The sequence below is a fragment of the Ascaphus truei genome, chromosome 15 (assembly GCF_040206685.1).
Source record: "Ascaphus truei isolate aAscTru1 chromosome 15, aAscTru1.hap1, whole genome shotgun sequence".
Classification (NCBI taxonomy): domain Eukaryota; kingdom Metazoa; phylum Chordata; class Amphibia; order Anura; family Ascaphidae; genus Ascaphus; species Ascaphus truei.
The window spans coordinates 2,866,739-2,881,708 of NC_134497.1; the positions used below are offsets into that span (position 1 = coordinate 2,866,739).

General features: G+C 41.9%; 1 protein-coding gene across 3 annotated transcripts in view; it reads left to right on the top strand.

Moving 5' to 3' along the window:
• The window catches only part of PREX1 (phosphatidylinositol-3,4,5-trisphosphate dependent Rac exchange factor 1), a 299,489-nt gene extending 284,752 nt beyond the window's left edge, over positions 1-14,737 (top strand). For all 3 annotated transcript variants that reach the window (XM_075571278.1, XM_075571280.1, XM_075571279.1), the window contains exons 34-40: positions 4,762-4,905; positions 7,426-7,543; positions 8,190-8,247; positions 8,692-8,879; positions 9,473-9,575; positions 9,804-9,871; positions 12,381-14,737. In XM_075571278.1, the coding sequence (XP_075427393.1) occupies positions 4,762-4,905; positions 7,426-7,543; positions 8,190-8,247; positions 8,692-8,879; positions 9,473-9,575; positions 9,804-9,871; positions 12,381-12,423 (722 nt within the window). In that variant the 3' untranslated portion in view covers positions 12,424-14,737. The remainder of the gene's footprint in view (positions 1-4,761; positions 4,906-7,425; positions 7,544-8,189; positions 8,248-8,691; positions 8,880-9,472; positions 9,576-9,803; positions 9,872-12,380) is intronic.
• Positions 14,738-14,970: the final 233 nt, after the last annotated feature.

A 14,970-nucleotide genomic window follows, 5' to 3' on the forward strand; every position in this document is an offset into this window, starting at 1 on the left:
GGTCAACAGAACTTGGAAAGGACCATCATATCTGGGCTCTAGGGAGTATTTCCTTACAAATTTCTTCACGAGTACCCAGTCTCCGGGCACGAGTCTATGAGTCCCGGTATCTAGATCTGGATCTGGAATAGAAAAAAACACTCGACCATGCATATTGGTTAGTTCTTGCGCTAGGGCAGTTACATATTTGGTCAAAACATCAGACTGCATTTGTAACTGCTGTGGGTAGTAACAGCCAAGTTTGGGGGCAGTACCAAACAGTATCTCAAATGGGGATAGAGCATGTTCCCCTCGTGGGGTGTATCGAACACTAAACAAAGCAATGGGTAGACTATCTGGCCAGGGCATATTTGTTTCCTGGGCCATTTTCAACATTCTAGTTTTCAGTGTGCCATTCATTCTTTCTACCTTTCCGCTACTCTGGGGATGGTATGGGGTGTGGAAAGCAAGGGTGGTCCCTAGCGCGGACCAAATTTCTTTAGCTAGCGTAGCAGTGAAAGCGGGGCCTTGGTCACTTTCTATTACTTCAGGTACCCCATATCTACAAACCACCTCTGTCAGGAGTTTTTTTGCTGTTGTTTTTGCAGTGAGATTGGTGACAGGATAGGCTTCTGGCCATCCTGAAAACATATCTACAATTACAAACGCATATTCAAAACGGCCCGTCTTTGGCATCTGAATATGGTCAATCTGGATACGCTGGAAAGGGTATAAGGGCCTTGCAAGGTGTTTCTGCGGTGGTTTTTCCACACGTCCTGGGTTACACTTTGCACAAATTGTACATGATTTGCAGAAATTACTAGTCATTGGGGGTTTCGGGTGCCACACCTTAAACATGTCCAGGGGGGTGGGTCAGCACCAGCATAGGATGGGGGTTGGTCATTTTCAGGGGGGTTACTTGTACAGTCGCCGCAAGGGTGATAAAGAAATACAACCTTCCCTCCCTTTTCTATCTCCTGCTTGGTCCATTTTTCTCTGTGGACAGCCTTGGCGACATTAAACCAGGCTTCCGCTGTCTTCAGCAGGTTGTTATCATTCAAAATTCCTCTCTTTTCTTTCAATATTTTTCGCCACTCTTATGGCTGTAATCTACCTTTCCCTGTGCTAATTCCACATACTTTAAACAGCCTACTTGCTTTCTTAACATGCTCCTTTCCCTCTCTTTCGGCCACTAGGTGGCAGGCTAAGACTCCTTTCTCTGTCTTACTCGCCTGTGCTCCCATGTTTTACACAGTTTATGGGCCACCCAACTTGAATCCTTCTCTTTCTTTTTTTTTTTTTACTGTAAAGCGTACGCTAACGCGGAAATAACAGGAGTTCGGGCAGCTTAACGTCTAGGGGTTGTCGCCCAAGTACCTGTGGGCTATATGCTTTCTCTTTTACTCTCAACAATCCCCACCCGTCCTCATGAATTCCCAACATTAATTCACAAACACATTTTGGACATGACATACCACTTGATTACGAGAGAGAGGAAAAGGTTGTTCAGGAATTAGTCGGCAGAGTACCGCGCTGTTACCAACCGTAACGCGCACCTCAACACTCCTCCTTCCGCAACGCGCACACCGCGCTGTCACTACCGGGAAAATCGTGTTCCTCTCTGTCCGACTTTCCCTTACTTCCCCATTCCCCTCCTTCCACCAAGTTTACAATGTACAATAACAAGACCCCTAGTCGGCCGGCAAAAATCCCACTCCACTTCGGGCTCCCACTTGTGGCACCGACTAACACATATAACATATACCGGGTGACAGATAGTCTAGGTAACAGGTTCGAGTTAAAACAGGCTCCGGGCAAGATATCTACCTTTCTTTAGGTGACCTTCGGAGAGCCGTATGAGACACAGAAATAGACCAACAGCGGAGACAGTGCGTATCGGTAGATAATAAATGTTATCTTACCGTACTCCAGAGGTGATCAGTCTCCTGGCGCGTCCGCATTTGGTCCACCTCGGTCCCTCTGTCCACGGCTGTCTGTTGGTTCACACCCCGTAGCCCCACGTTGGGCGCCAGCTGAGTTGGATCAGACCAAACGTCTGCAGAGTATCTGTCCCCGTCCAAATTGGTTTCCTACGTAGGTAGTGCATGCACGAGAAAAATCACACTGACTCCAAGTTCAGAATGATAATGCTTCCTTTATTGTTACAGTCCACTGTTTCTTATATAGAGGCTCAGGAGAGAGATTGTATGCAAAAAAAAGGAGCTGTCTTATCTAAGGGTCTAAGGGTTGTGTGCAAATGCACAGGTCAGTGTCTCATTGGTTCTTGTTAGGTCATGTCCTTGTATGGTCTTGTTATTGTAGTTTATGGTCTTGTTATTGCAGTTTAGTGGACACATCAGCTTTTGGGGGGAATTCTGGGTTGGGTGCCATCTTCCATACTTGATGGGAAGGGGAGCTGCGGTAGCCATTTTGAGTATGGATCATAGGCATAGCAAGGTACACATTACAGATGAAGAAATAGGTATTTTATTCAATCCATCACACACACACGCCCAGAGAGGTAATACCGGTATACACATACACCCCCAGAGGAGTAATACCTGTATACACATACACCCCCAGAGGAGTAATACCGCTATACACATACACGCACAGAGAGGTAATACCGGTATACACATACACACCCAGAGAGGTAATACCGGTATACACATACACGCCCAGAGAGGTAATACCATGTATACACATACACGTCCAGAGAGGTAATACCGGTATACACATAAACGCCCAGAGAGGTAATACCATGTATACATGTTAACGCGTGTTCCATTCATGTATACATATTAACGCGTGTTCCATCCATGTATACATATTAACGCGTATTCCATTCATGTATACATATTAACGCGTGTTCCATTCATGTATACATATTAACGCGTGTTCCATTCATGTATACATATTAACGCGTGTTCCATTCTTGTATATATATTAACGTGTGTTCCATTCATGTACATATATTAACGCGTGTTCCATCCATGTATACATATTAACATATGTTCCATTCATGTATACATATTAACGCGTGTTCCATTCTTGTATACATATTAACGCATGTTCCATCCATGTATACATATTAACGCGTGTTCCATTCATGTATACATATTAACATATGTTCCATTCATGTATACATATTAACGCGTGTTCCATCCATGTATACATATTAACGCGTGTTCCATTCATGTATACATATTAACGCTTGTTCCATCCATGTATACATATTAACGCGTGTTGCATTCATGTATACATATTAACGCGTGTTCCATTCATGTATACATATTAACGCGTGTTCCATTCATGTATACATATTAACGCGTGTTCCATTCATGTATACATATTAATACGTGTTCCATTCATGTATACATATTAACGCGTGTTCCATTCATGTATACATATTAACGCGTGTTCCATTCATCTATACATATTAACGCGTGTTCCATTCTTGTATACATATTAACGCGTGTTCCATTCATGTATACATATTAACGCGTGTTCCATTCATGTATACATATTAACGCGTGTTCCATTCATGTATACATATTAACGCGTGTTCCATTCATGTATACATATTAACGCGTGTTCCATTCATGTATACATATTAACGTGTGTTCCATTCATGTATACATATTAACGCGTGTTCCATTCATGTATACATATTAACGCGTGTTCCATTCATGTATACATATTAACGCGTGTTCCATTCATGTATACATATTAACGCGTGTTCCATTCATGTATACATATTAACGTGTTTCATTCATGTATACATATTAACGCATGTTCCATCCATGTATACATATTAACGCGTGTTCCATTCATGTATACATATTAACGTGTTTCATTCATGTATACATATTAACGCATGTTCCATCCATGTATACATATTAACGCGTGTTCCATTCATGTATATATACATATTAACGCGTGTTCCATTCATGTATATATACATATTAACGCGTGTTCCATTCATGTATACATATTAACGCGTGTTCCATTCATGTATACATATTAACGCGTGTTCCATTCATGTATACATATTAACGCGTGTTACATTCATGTATACATATTAACGCGTGTTCCATTCATCTATACATATTAACGCGTGTTACATTCATGTATACATATTAACGTGTTTCATTCATGTATACATATTAACATATGTTCCATTCATGTGTACATATTAACGCGTGTTCCATTCATGTATACATATTAACGCGTGTTCCATTCATGTATACATATTAACGCGTGTTCCATTCATGTATACATATTAACGCGTGTTACATTCATGTATACATATTAACGTGTTTCATTCATGTATACATATTAACATATGTTCCATTCATGTATACATATTAACGCGTGTTCCATTCATGTATATATACATATTAACGCGTGTTCCATTCATGTATACATATTAACGCGTGTTCCATTCATGTATACATATTAACGCGTGTTCCATTCATGTATACATATTAACGCGTGTTCCATTCATGTATACATATTAACGCGTGTTACATTCATGTATACATATTAACGTGTTTCATTCATGTATACATATTAACATATGTTCCATTCATGTATACATATTAACGCGTGTTCCATTCATGTATATATACATATTAACGCGTGTTCCATTCATGTATACATATTAACCCGTGTTCCATTCATGTATACATATTAACGCGTGTTCCATTCATGTATACATATTAACGCGTGTTGCATCCATGTATACATGTTAACGTATGTCCGTTATTTGTTTTTCTTTAGACACGTCTGTTTTCCACCACATAGAAGGATGCCGGCAGTCCCTGAAAGTTATATTTTACCTGGACAGCTTCCATTTCTCCAAGTTACCGACCAGATTTGAACACGGCGGAAGTTTGAAACTTCAATCTGTATTGTTTACCAAAGGTAGCACCATCTCTTTACCGCTCGTTGGGTTTTTGGGTATGGGTGTGTTACAAGGTGCCATGGCAAAAAGCAGTTCTTCCTCTGTGCTTAGAGCAGGGGCGGCTAATTCCAGTCCTCAAGGGCCACCAACAGGTCAGGTTTTCATGATATCCCTGCTTCAGCACAGGTGGCTCAGTCGTTGACTGAGCCACCTGTGCTGAAGCAGGGATATCATGAAAACCTGACCTGTTGGTAGCCCTTGAGGACTGGAGTTGAGAACCCCTGCCCTAAACCTCCACCGCTTTCAGACTGTCAATGCGACGTTCTAGAAGCCAAAACGACAGAACTAGATGTTGTTTGCAGGCGAGATCTTCTGCGTCACTGAGATATTCCTTCAGGAATATTACTAACGTTGAAGCTTCACATGTAAGAGCAAAACCGTGCAGATCTCTAAATCTCATCTGCAAACAGCATCTATGATCCCATGCTCATTCTGGATCCAATCTGTCTGTCCGCAAGAAAACAAAAGTTGCACTTGCAAAAAAAGTATTTACTATAAACAGAATGATCTTCCCTTACTCACACTAACAAGTTTAACGCTTTGTATACAAATATAAATACACAGGAATACACATACAGAACACCTACGAGCTCATATTGAACCCCCAAAATAACCACAACATATATATAAGCATATAAGTTTCACAGAGGAGTGCTACTGAGCATGGCAATATATATTTATAACCAGAGACAGAACATGAAACACAGACAGAGCTCAGTGCACATCCAGTGAAACTCATACACGGTACAGTGCCTAAATATATATGTATAGATATCTTTTGAATAAAATGGTCTTTTAGTTTAACATTTTGGCCAAATTATTAAACTAAAAGACCATTTTATTCAAAAGATATCTATACATATATATTTAGGCACTGTACCGTGTATAAGTTTAATTGGATGTGCACTGAGCTCTGTCTGTGTTTCATGTTCTGTCTCTGGTTTTAAACACAGGAATACACACCAAGAAAAAAACATGAAAACAAACAGCGTGACGGTAATCCCGGAAAAAAGGGAAAGATGCTGAATGTAAGCGAGAAAACAAAGTCCAAAAAATGAAAAATACTAATAAATTGAAAAAGGAAGGGGGGGGGGGAGAACGTTAACGTTTGTAAAGTAAGAAACTCGTACTTCCCTTTGGTAAGAATCCAGCTTGGAAACCGCGCTCAGCTGCTGCCCGGCAGAACACCGCTGGAGGTCCGGAGACTCGTACAAGTCCACTTCAAAGGAAAGTGCCACAGGTGTTATCCAGTGGAGCAGCAATCAGAACTTCTGTGCTCCACCGGATAAAAGCTATTGTGGTTTCCTTTGAATTGGACTTGTACGAGTCTCCGGACCTCGAGTGGCGTTCTGCCGGGCAGCAGCTGAGCGCGGTTTCCAAGCTGGATTCTTACCAAAGGGAAGAACGAGTTTCTTACTATACAAACGTAGGAATGGGCCACAAGGGCGGCACCCTAAAACGTTAGCCCCCCTCCCCCTTTCCAATTTATTAGTATATTTTTCATTTTATACATTTTGGGCTTTGTTTTCTCGCTCATATTCAGCATCTTTCCCTTATTTCCCGGATTACCGTCACGCTGTTAGTTTTCATGTTATTCTTCTTGAGGTGTTTATGTGTATTCATATTTTTATAGAGTAAGCAGACGCTGTATACTTGACTGCTTCAGTACAGAGTCGTTATACTCGTTAGTGTTAGTGCCGGGAAGATCATTTAGTTCTAGCATTTACAGGGATTCCTTTCCCCCACTTCTTATAGTTTCCACATAGAGATTATACATTGGTGGGTGAGGCTGTGTGTCCACTTCCAACAAAAGTAGCAGTCGTTTTAAACTGGCTTTATTTTCCAAAACAAGAGAAAAGTGAGATTTAATGGGCACTCCAAAAATAACTGTATCATACATCAATAAAAGAGAGGGGGTGTCAACCCCGATCATTAGACACCCAATACTTTCATTTATTTAGCAGAAAAGGTGGTCTCCAAATAGAACTGAATGTCGATGTCAGATGAAACGTCTCAATGGGAACATTACTGTACATAGTTCCATAGATGGATAGATAGAAGATGAGGTTGAAAAGAGACATACGTCCATCATGTCCAACTTATGCTAAATGTAGACGACAGATACTCTATCCTATATCCGTACTCACAGTATATTGATCCTTTGTATTGGCATTACTCATGGGAATGAAGTATGAGTTGCGTTTTGCAGTCCGTTAAGTGCAAGTAGACACGGCTAAAAATGAAATCTTTGGAAGATACAAGAAATCAAGAATGCTTGAATAAATCAATCCCGCAACATCAAAAAAAATAAGTCCTTGGCTTGAGCAATCTTTCTTTATTTAGTTTTTTACACACCAACTTTTTTTTATGCTCAGTGAAGAGATGTCGTTATGTGTATATATGCATCTGTTGGTGCTTACTCTGTATTTTGCTGACTCTCTGGTCACTTACTGAGTTACGGCTCCCTTTTCTAACCGCAGCGCTGGAATGCCTGGAAGGCCAGGTACAAGCCGGCAGTAACACACCGCTGGAGGAGCTGCAGCAGCAGATTAATAGGGTTTCCTTTGGAAAAGTGCAGAACTATTACCACAAACTCAGGTATTGTGAAGGAACTGTGCAAAGGGCAGAGAAATAGTAACACAACATGTACCTTACTGTAACTGTAACTACCAGTGAGCGCTGAAAGTGTGACGGCAATCCCTCCGAGGACAAACGGGAACTCCTTCCAGTGACATGTTTAAGGGGTTTTATCTGGGTAATGGATACCTTTTTTATTTACCTACACTTCTCTCTGGCTGCTCCCTTCTGTGTGATGATGTCACTGTGTGATGTCACTGTGTGATCAGCGAGCGCTTGTACAGCCAGAGTAACCCCCTCCCCTTATCTTTATTGTCTCTGTGAGGAGGACAAGGGGGGATAAGAGGAGGGAAAACACTCCCCCATTCAGAAGCCCCTAAATAATGGCGGGCTATGTGGGGTTTCACCATTAAGATACTGTAACTCACAGCTGGGATCTTTCAGCAATAACAAAGCGAGGAAGAATCAACACTTTACACTTCACCAAAAATCAGTGCTGAGTATCACATATTTACACGCTTCAGAAATACAACCGCTGTTATATGACCTTTGGTTACATACACCGTACCTAGATCGCATAATGCCTGTTATATCCGTAACGCATAGTCACACGTGGCTATCATTGCTGTGTACTCTATATGGAAGCTCATACGAGTGTTTGTTTCAGGGCATTTTACCTTGAAAAGTCCACCGATTCCAACACCACGGCCATTAAAATTGACCAGGTAAGCAGCAAAACCTTTCATTGGTTGTGGGCCACGTGCCTGGGTTATTAGATACATGTATGAAGCCGTGTATTCCCATGACTGACTGTCAGCAGATGTGGCCCCGTGGTTCTGACTATCAGCTGGATGCTTTTCTTTCTCCAATAAGTGGCACAGTGGCGGGGTCTCCACATTAAGTTCAGCTCCGGGGACCCCCTGCTTCCTGAGACACAGGCGTCACAGTGTCTTGTGACCTTAGCACCGCTTAGTAAACATGCATGTTTAGCCACAGTTTATAGGAATGGTGTGTGAGGAGCTCTCTGTTTCTCTAGTGACATTATTTATAGGAGAAGGACAAACATAGCGTAACATACACGCCTAACTCATCAACAGGCGTGTCACCCGTGGCTGCTGAGTCCTAAGTGAGGAGTATTAAGTAATGAATATCCAATTGTGTCTTCACAGCTGATTCGTCCAATCAATGCTCTGGATGAGCTCTGCAGGCTGATGAAAGCCTTTATTAGCACGAAACAGCCCCAGTCAGGATATTCCAGCAGCAATATATCCGGGGCAGGGCTGTTACCCAGCTCCACGGAGCTCTGCTATCGCCTGGGAGCCTGTCAGATCGTCATGTGTGGCACAGGGATGCAGAGGTGAGGCTCCACGGATGCAGGGCAGGAGCGGACAACTCCAGCCCTCAAGGGCCGCCAACAGGTCCGGTTTGCAGGATATCCCTGCTTCAGCACAGAAGACTGAGCCACGGATTGAGCCACCTGTGCTGAAGCAGGGATATCCTGAAAACTGCAGCTGTTGGTGGCCCTTAAGGATTGGAGTTGGCCGCTTCTGCACTATTCTTTATAGAAATAAGTAAATACGTTTTTCAAAGCTTTTTTATCTTGTTGTTTACATGGTAACAACGTTCACATTATGTTCTATTGTTTTATACAACCACCTTGCAGTGTAAAATGCAGATGTTATTTTTAGGCATATAAAATGATAACCCGTCGTAAATATCAAGTAATCCACCAGGAACATACTAACACATTTAGATTATAAAGCCTTACACTGCAATAGATTTTCGCATTTAATCCCCAAGGATTAAAAGTAGCGACACCTTTGATTTTGATCATGGAAGGGTGTGTTTAGTAAAGCCCATTGTTAACTTCTTTACAAAAATGTAGTTTTTTGTCCAGCTACGTGGTATGGCCCCTTATAACCTTCCCGTTGTGTCGCGTTTGTTATACAGAAGTACGCTAAGCGTGTCACTGGAACAAGCCGCGATCCTGGCTCGAAGTCATGGATTGATGCCCAAGTGTATCATGCAGGCTACAGACATCATGAGAAAACAGGTGGGTACCAATTTGCTTAAGATCCAGTTGCTAGGCGACCATTTGATGGGTTGGCTTCCCTGTATCGTCCGGGACTATAATGGTGTTGTGTTCTTGAAACGTACACATGCTCCGACAGTTTGTGCTTTAGGCGTTTGCGTGCATCTTTCCTGGTCGTGTTTATCGCCCATCGACCTGTTTATCGTAACGCAACTCCCCGTCGTATTAACACGCGCTCTTTTTGTTAAGGGTCCGCGCGTTGAAATCTCCGCCAAAAATCTGAAAGTAATGGATCAAATGCCAGAGTCTGCACCACGGTAAGATCATTTCGTCACCGTGACGTACAATAGGAGGTCTGTGTTCACCTAAATTTTAAACCTGTTTAAAAAAAAAAAAAAAAATCCGAAATTGATGTCAACAAGGTCAAGCCCCTCTCTCTGACATCACTGGATTTAACCCTTGGAATGCTGGCGTGGCAGCTCAGAGCGATCACGGCGTCACTGATGATGGGGATGGAAGAGTCGTTGCCTTCCTCTTCTGTTCCGTCTGCCTCCATAACAGCGCAGAATGCGATCGCCCCCTGGAACATGAGCCTGTGCCGGGATGGCTACGTTGCGGGGCACTCAAAGGGTTAGAGAACCTTTTGTGAGAGGCTCGTTGCTCTGATAGGGACCTGTGCAGTCTGCATGTAAACCAGCTCTGTGCTCCCTGGCGTGGGGAGAATAAACCGCAGACGTGTGGACACTACTGAAGGCTTTGGCCCTTAAATATAATTCGAATCAAAACAAAGATGGGGTTGTTAATCTGCTTTAGGGAGCATTACAGTCACGCCTCAATCCCACCTAGAACCCTATAATAGTTGAACGCCTATTATGTTAGTATCTTGACCCCCCCCCCCCCAATTTTGTCCTGCTCGTAAAAAACCCTGAAAACCTCTAGTTCCTGTTGTTACCATGGTAACTGCAATGGGCTCTGGTGAGCGCTTCATTTTAACATCCCGGACACTTAATATTTAAAACGCTTATATCTTCTGAACGAAGCGTTAGATTTTTTTAAAACAAAAGGGGGGGCGACGACGACGACAAAAAGAGATACAGGCAGTCCTCATTTTACAACGCTTCGTTTTACAATGAATGGCTTATCCACCGCTATGCAATGCATACATATGTTGATTTTTACAACGCCATTATATATATGATGCAGGCAATAAGATATGCAGCACACACATAAATTATATAGTGTATATACTGTATTATATATATAATATAACATAATAAATAATATATTATATAGTATAATATAATATTATATATATATGTATATATACGCTCTTACGACGCTTTGCAACATTGTTTATGTGTGTGTATGTGTATATAAATATATACCGAAAACAACGAAGTAGCGCCTCTAATTATCCTAACAAAGCTGAAGAAGAGTAGCCTGTATATGCACCCAACGGGGTGGTGAGAAAGAAGCTATTAAATTGTAAACCTATTAATCAAGGATACTAACAATCAACAGCAATAATAAACCATAAACTAATAAATTCTAAAAATAAAAAATTGAAAAATTAAAAAATTGTGTTGCCTCAATAAAAACTTGTAGTAAAAATTGAAATAAAAAACCTTGTTTTGAAAGTCCTTTGAAAAAACAGAGTCCTGTTCCAAAAAAGTAATGTCTCCAGGTGTTTGCAGCCCGTTTCAAGGGTTCACTACTCCCTTGTTATACCTGTGAAAAGAGAAAAAAAGAAAACAGGCGCACACCTAGTGCATTAACATTATAACAAGTGTTTATAGAACATTAAAATCAACAAATGCCCACTCACAAAAGTACGATTTAAAATAGCCGATATCGGCTATTTTAAATCGTACTTTTGTATATAAATATATATATATATATATATATATACATACACATAAACAACGTTGCAAAGCGTCATAAGAGCGTATATACACATATATATAATATTATATTATACTATATAATATATTATTTATTATGTTATATTATATATATAATACAGTATATACACTATATAATTAATGTGTGTGCTGCATATCTTATTGCCTGCATAATATATTTGGTGTATTTTAGTGTTAAAAATGCCTTCAGGAACGGAACCTTTCATTTAAACAGTGTTCCTATGGGAAAATGTATTTCGCTTTACAACGTTTCGCTATCCAACGCCATTTTGAGTAACGCATTGTGTCGGATAACCGAGGACTGCCTGTATATCTTTAAATAATACAAATTAAAATGCAAAAAAAAAAAAACCATGGCAATGAGCACGGAATTTTGCTTTAACCCTTTAGATGTCCCACACGGTAGCCACCCTGTCAGTCTCTGGCAACCACGAGCTTTATGGCGCAGTGGCGACGTCGCGGGCTTTCTGCTCGTTTTCATAGGGAGACGGCGCTTTGCACTCCCGTGAAACGCTGAACACAAACTAAACCCAGCAGACAAAACAGAAGAGGACTTCTCCTCGTCCCCATCATCAGTGACGTCACCGTGACGTAATCGCCCGGAGCAGCGGTCACGTGATCGCCATGTGCCGGAAGTGGTGTGGCCCCTCCAACACCCAAAGGGTTAAGCACGTGTGTTAATTATGTGCACATGGAAACACTTGAAAAGCTATCGGAGACCTATCACTCGATAACACTTAGAGTGTAAGCTCCCTGGGCCGGGATTTCCTTTCCTATTGTCCGAGTTTGCTGCGCTTATTGTATTATAATTCCCTGTCCTGTATTGTCTTTGTAAAGCGCCGAGTACTCCGTGAGCGCTACATAAATAACGCTATCCATGCGTAATGGTAATGTGTTTTCACAGGCTGTACAGACTGTGCCAGCCGCCTGTAGATGGAGACTTGTGAACACAAAGAGAATTGTTTTACCACGATGGAACGCCATTTTTGGCGGATCTTCCTCCATATGACACAGGTCGAGATGAAGGGACTGGTTGAAGCCGGAGCTGTTCTGCTTCTTGAAAGCTACAATCCAACATGAAGCACAAAAAATGCTGCCGCCGTCTTGCTTAATCGTACGCTTGCCGCGGTGTCGCGACGTCACATCCTGGATATTGGGACAGTATTTCTGCCAACTACCAACGTGAACGTGGATCGCCCATTCAAAGGTTGCTCATGATTTAGTCACGTGGACTTTTGGGTTCCAGCCTCGGAGAACGCTCAGACAGCAGAGTCTCGCTTCTTTTAGCGGCTGTAACTTGCCACGGCTCCGTTGTACGCATCCCGAAGTATAACAAACGCCACGTCATTACAGCTACCTGCACTTTCAAAACCATCAACGACACAAAACTATTGTGGGGTTTTTTTTTTAAACTAAGTATTTATTTTGGAGTCCTTGAATTCTTTAAATCAGTACAAATGTTTCTGTTTTATTTTCTCAGTTTTGCATTTTGTGATTCCTAATTTTAATTCTTCATTCTTGGCCAATTGGGAATTCATATTTTAGCTAATGTCTTATGATCTGCTGGAATTTTTAAATTAACGATAAATGAATAATTTTAATGGCTACATCAGAAAGTAGTCACCTTATTGCTACATGCTCGAATACTTTTAATTTAGATTTAGGACAGAATAACCATAGTTATATGTTGCTGGGCAGCGGGCTCGGAATCGCGTGTGTACAAGATTTAAAGTTATATTGTCTGATATGGGACCAACTGCTGTAAATGATACAGAAGTTACCAGTTTACAAAGCGTCTGTAAGGGAATGATCTCAGTATTTAAATCCTTTACTACAGGTATTATTACAAAGGTTTAGGAAACATGCTAATTGAAGACAGAAATGATGTAAATATGTGGCGAGTTTAATTTGAGTCCCTCCTCAGTATTATTCAGTTTATATGACTTCAGCCCGCTTAGTGTTTTCAGAGAGCTTGTGACAGGAAGCGGGCAGCGCATATCTTCCTGTCGGAGAACCTCAATGCTTCCATTGCATATTCAAACACATTGGAGCTAGCTTAGCATTTCATCTTAATATATCCACAAAACGGAATGTAAATGTGTGTGTTCATATGGCAGAAAGGTGGGTGCTCGATGGGTGGGTGCTCAGTGGGTGGGTGCTCGATGGGTGGGTGCTCAGTGGGTGGTCTCCCTTCACCCTTTTGTTGCCAAAGGGACCAGCAAAGTGGTTAAGGGCCATATTGACTAACTGTCTCCTGCCATATGACACCCCCAGCGCTGGAAGATCCCTTACGCTCTATTCAAGTCAATGGCGGAAGACTGCTTAGTAGACATGGGCCTAAATATCTCTAATACCGCATAACTTGGAACATGATTACTTTGACACACTTATGTCTTTGAACTGTGTATATATTTTTTTCTTTTTCGTGCCGACGTGTTTTTCCTCCGTCACGTGTTGAGACCCTAACCCTGTAACTGCCGTACACATATCCGTATCAAACCGGTCATCGAAGAACTAACCACAGATAATTCCAAACAGAACGGCCCCGCGGCTCCTGCTGCTCCAGTGAAACTAGGTAGGTATGACTTTGTCCCCCAGTACATGGGGATTTTAATGAGGTATGTCGATAATTAGACACTCAGAAATGTGGTGCGTGGCCTTATCCCAGAGTCTTGTTTTCCGTGCATAATAACGAGACATTATCCCACAAAGTGCCCATTGCTTCTATTCTCCCATTGGTTGACTTATCTTATTAACCAGAAAATAGCAATACAATAGCCCCTTAGAAGTGACCTTACAACAATCCATAGCCACACAAGGCAACTCTCACATTTTTCTGTGGTCTCCTAGAAGTTTGTTCCTGACACTGCAATGGTGCCAACTGCGGAGGGATTCATGGGAACTCAGTGTGCGTTTTTGCGCGATAGTTCCCCGAATTGGTACTCAAACAGTTTACATTGAATTCTAAGGGGGTTCATTCATTAGTGTCACTGGAAGAAGTCCGCCAGTGTCCTTCACAATGCTGTTTTTGGATTCACATGTCAATGCTTGTGGTAGTTGAAGGTTGCTATCCCGTACTCACTGGTAAAATCCCATCCACGTAGCTAATCCACAGGAGATCTCAATGCAAGGTTCAACACCATATGTATAATAGGGGGTCTGTATTCACTTATTGCAGGGGTTCTCAACTCCCGTCCTCAAGACCCTCCCCCCTACAGGTCCGGTGTTAAGGATATCCTTGCTTCAGTACATGTGGCTCAATCAGTGGCTCAATCTTTGACTGAGCCACTGATTGAGCCACTTGTGCTGAAGCAGGGATATCCTGAAGCCCTGACCTGTTGGGGGGGGGGGGGGGTCTTGAGGACGGGAGGTTGAGCTCCCCTGCGTTCGTGATTACGTGATATCTAGTTCGCCTGATTTGGGTACGGTAAATAACTCACATTACACTTTTCGCTTCAGATACACAGGAATTTTTCTAGCAGTTTTCTAAATGC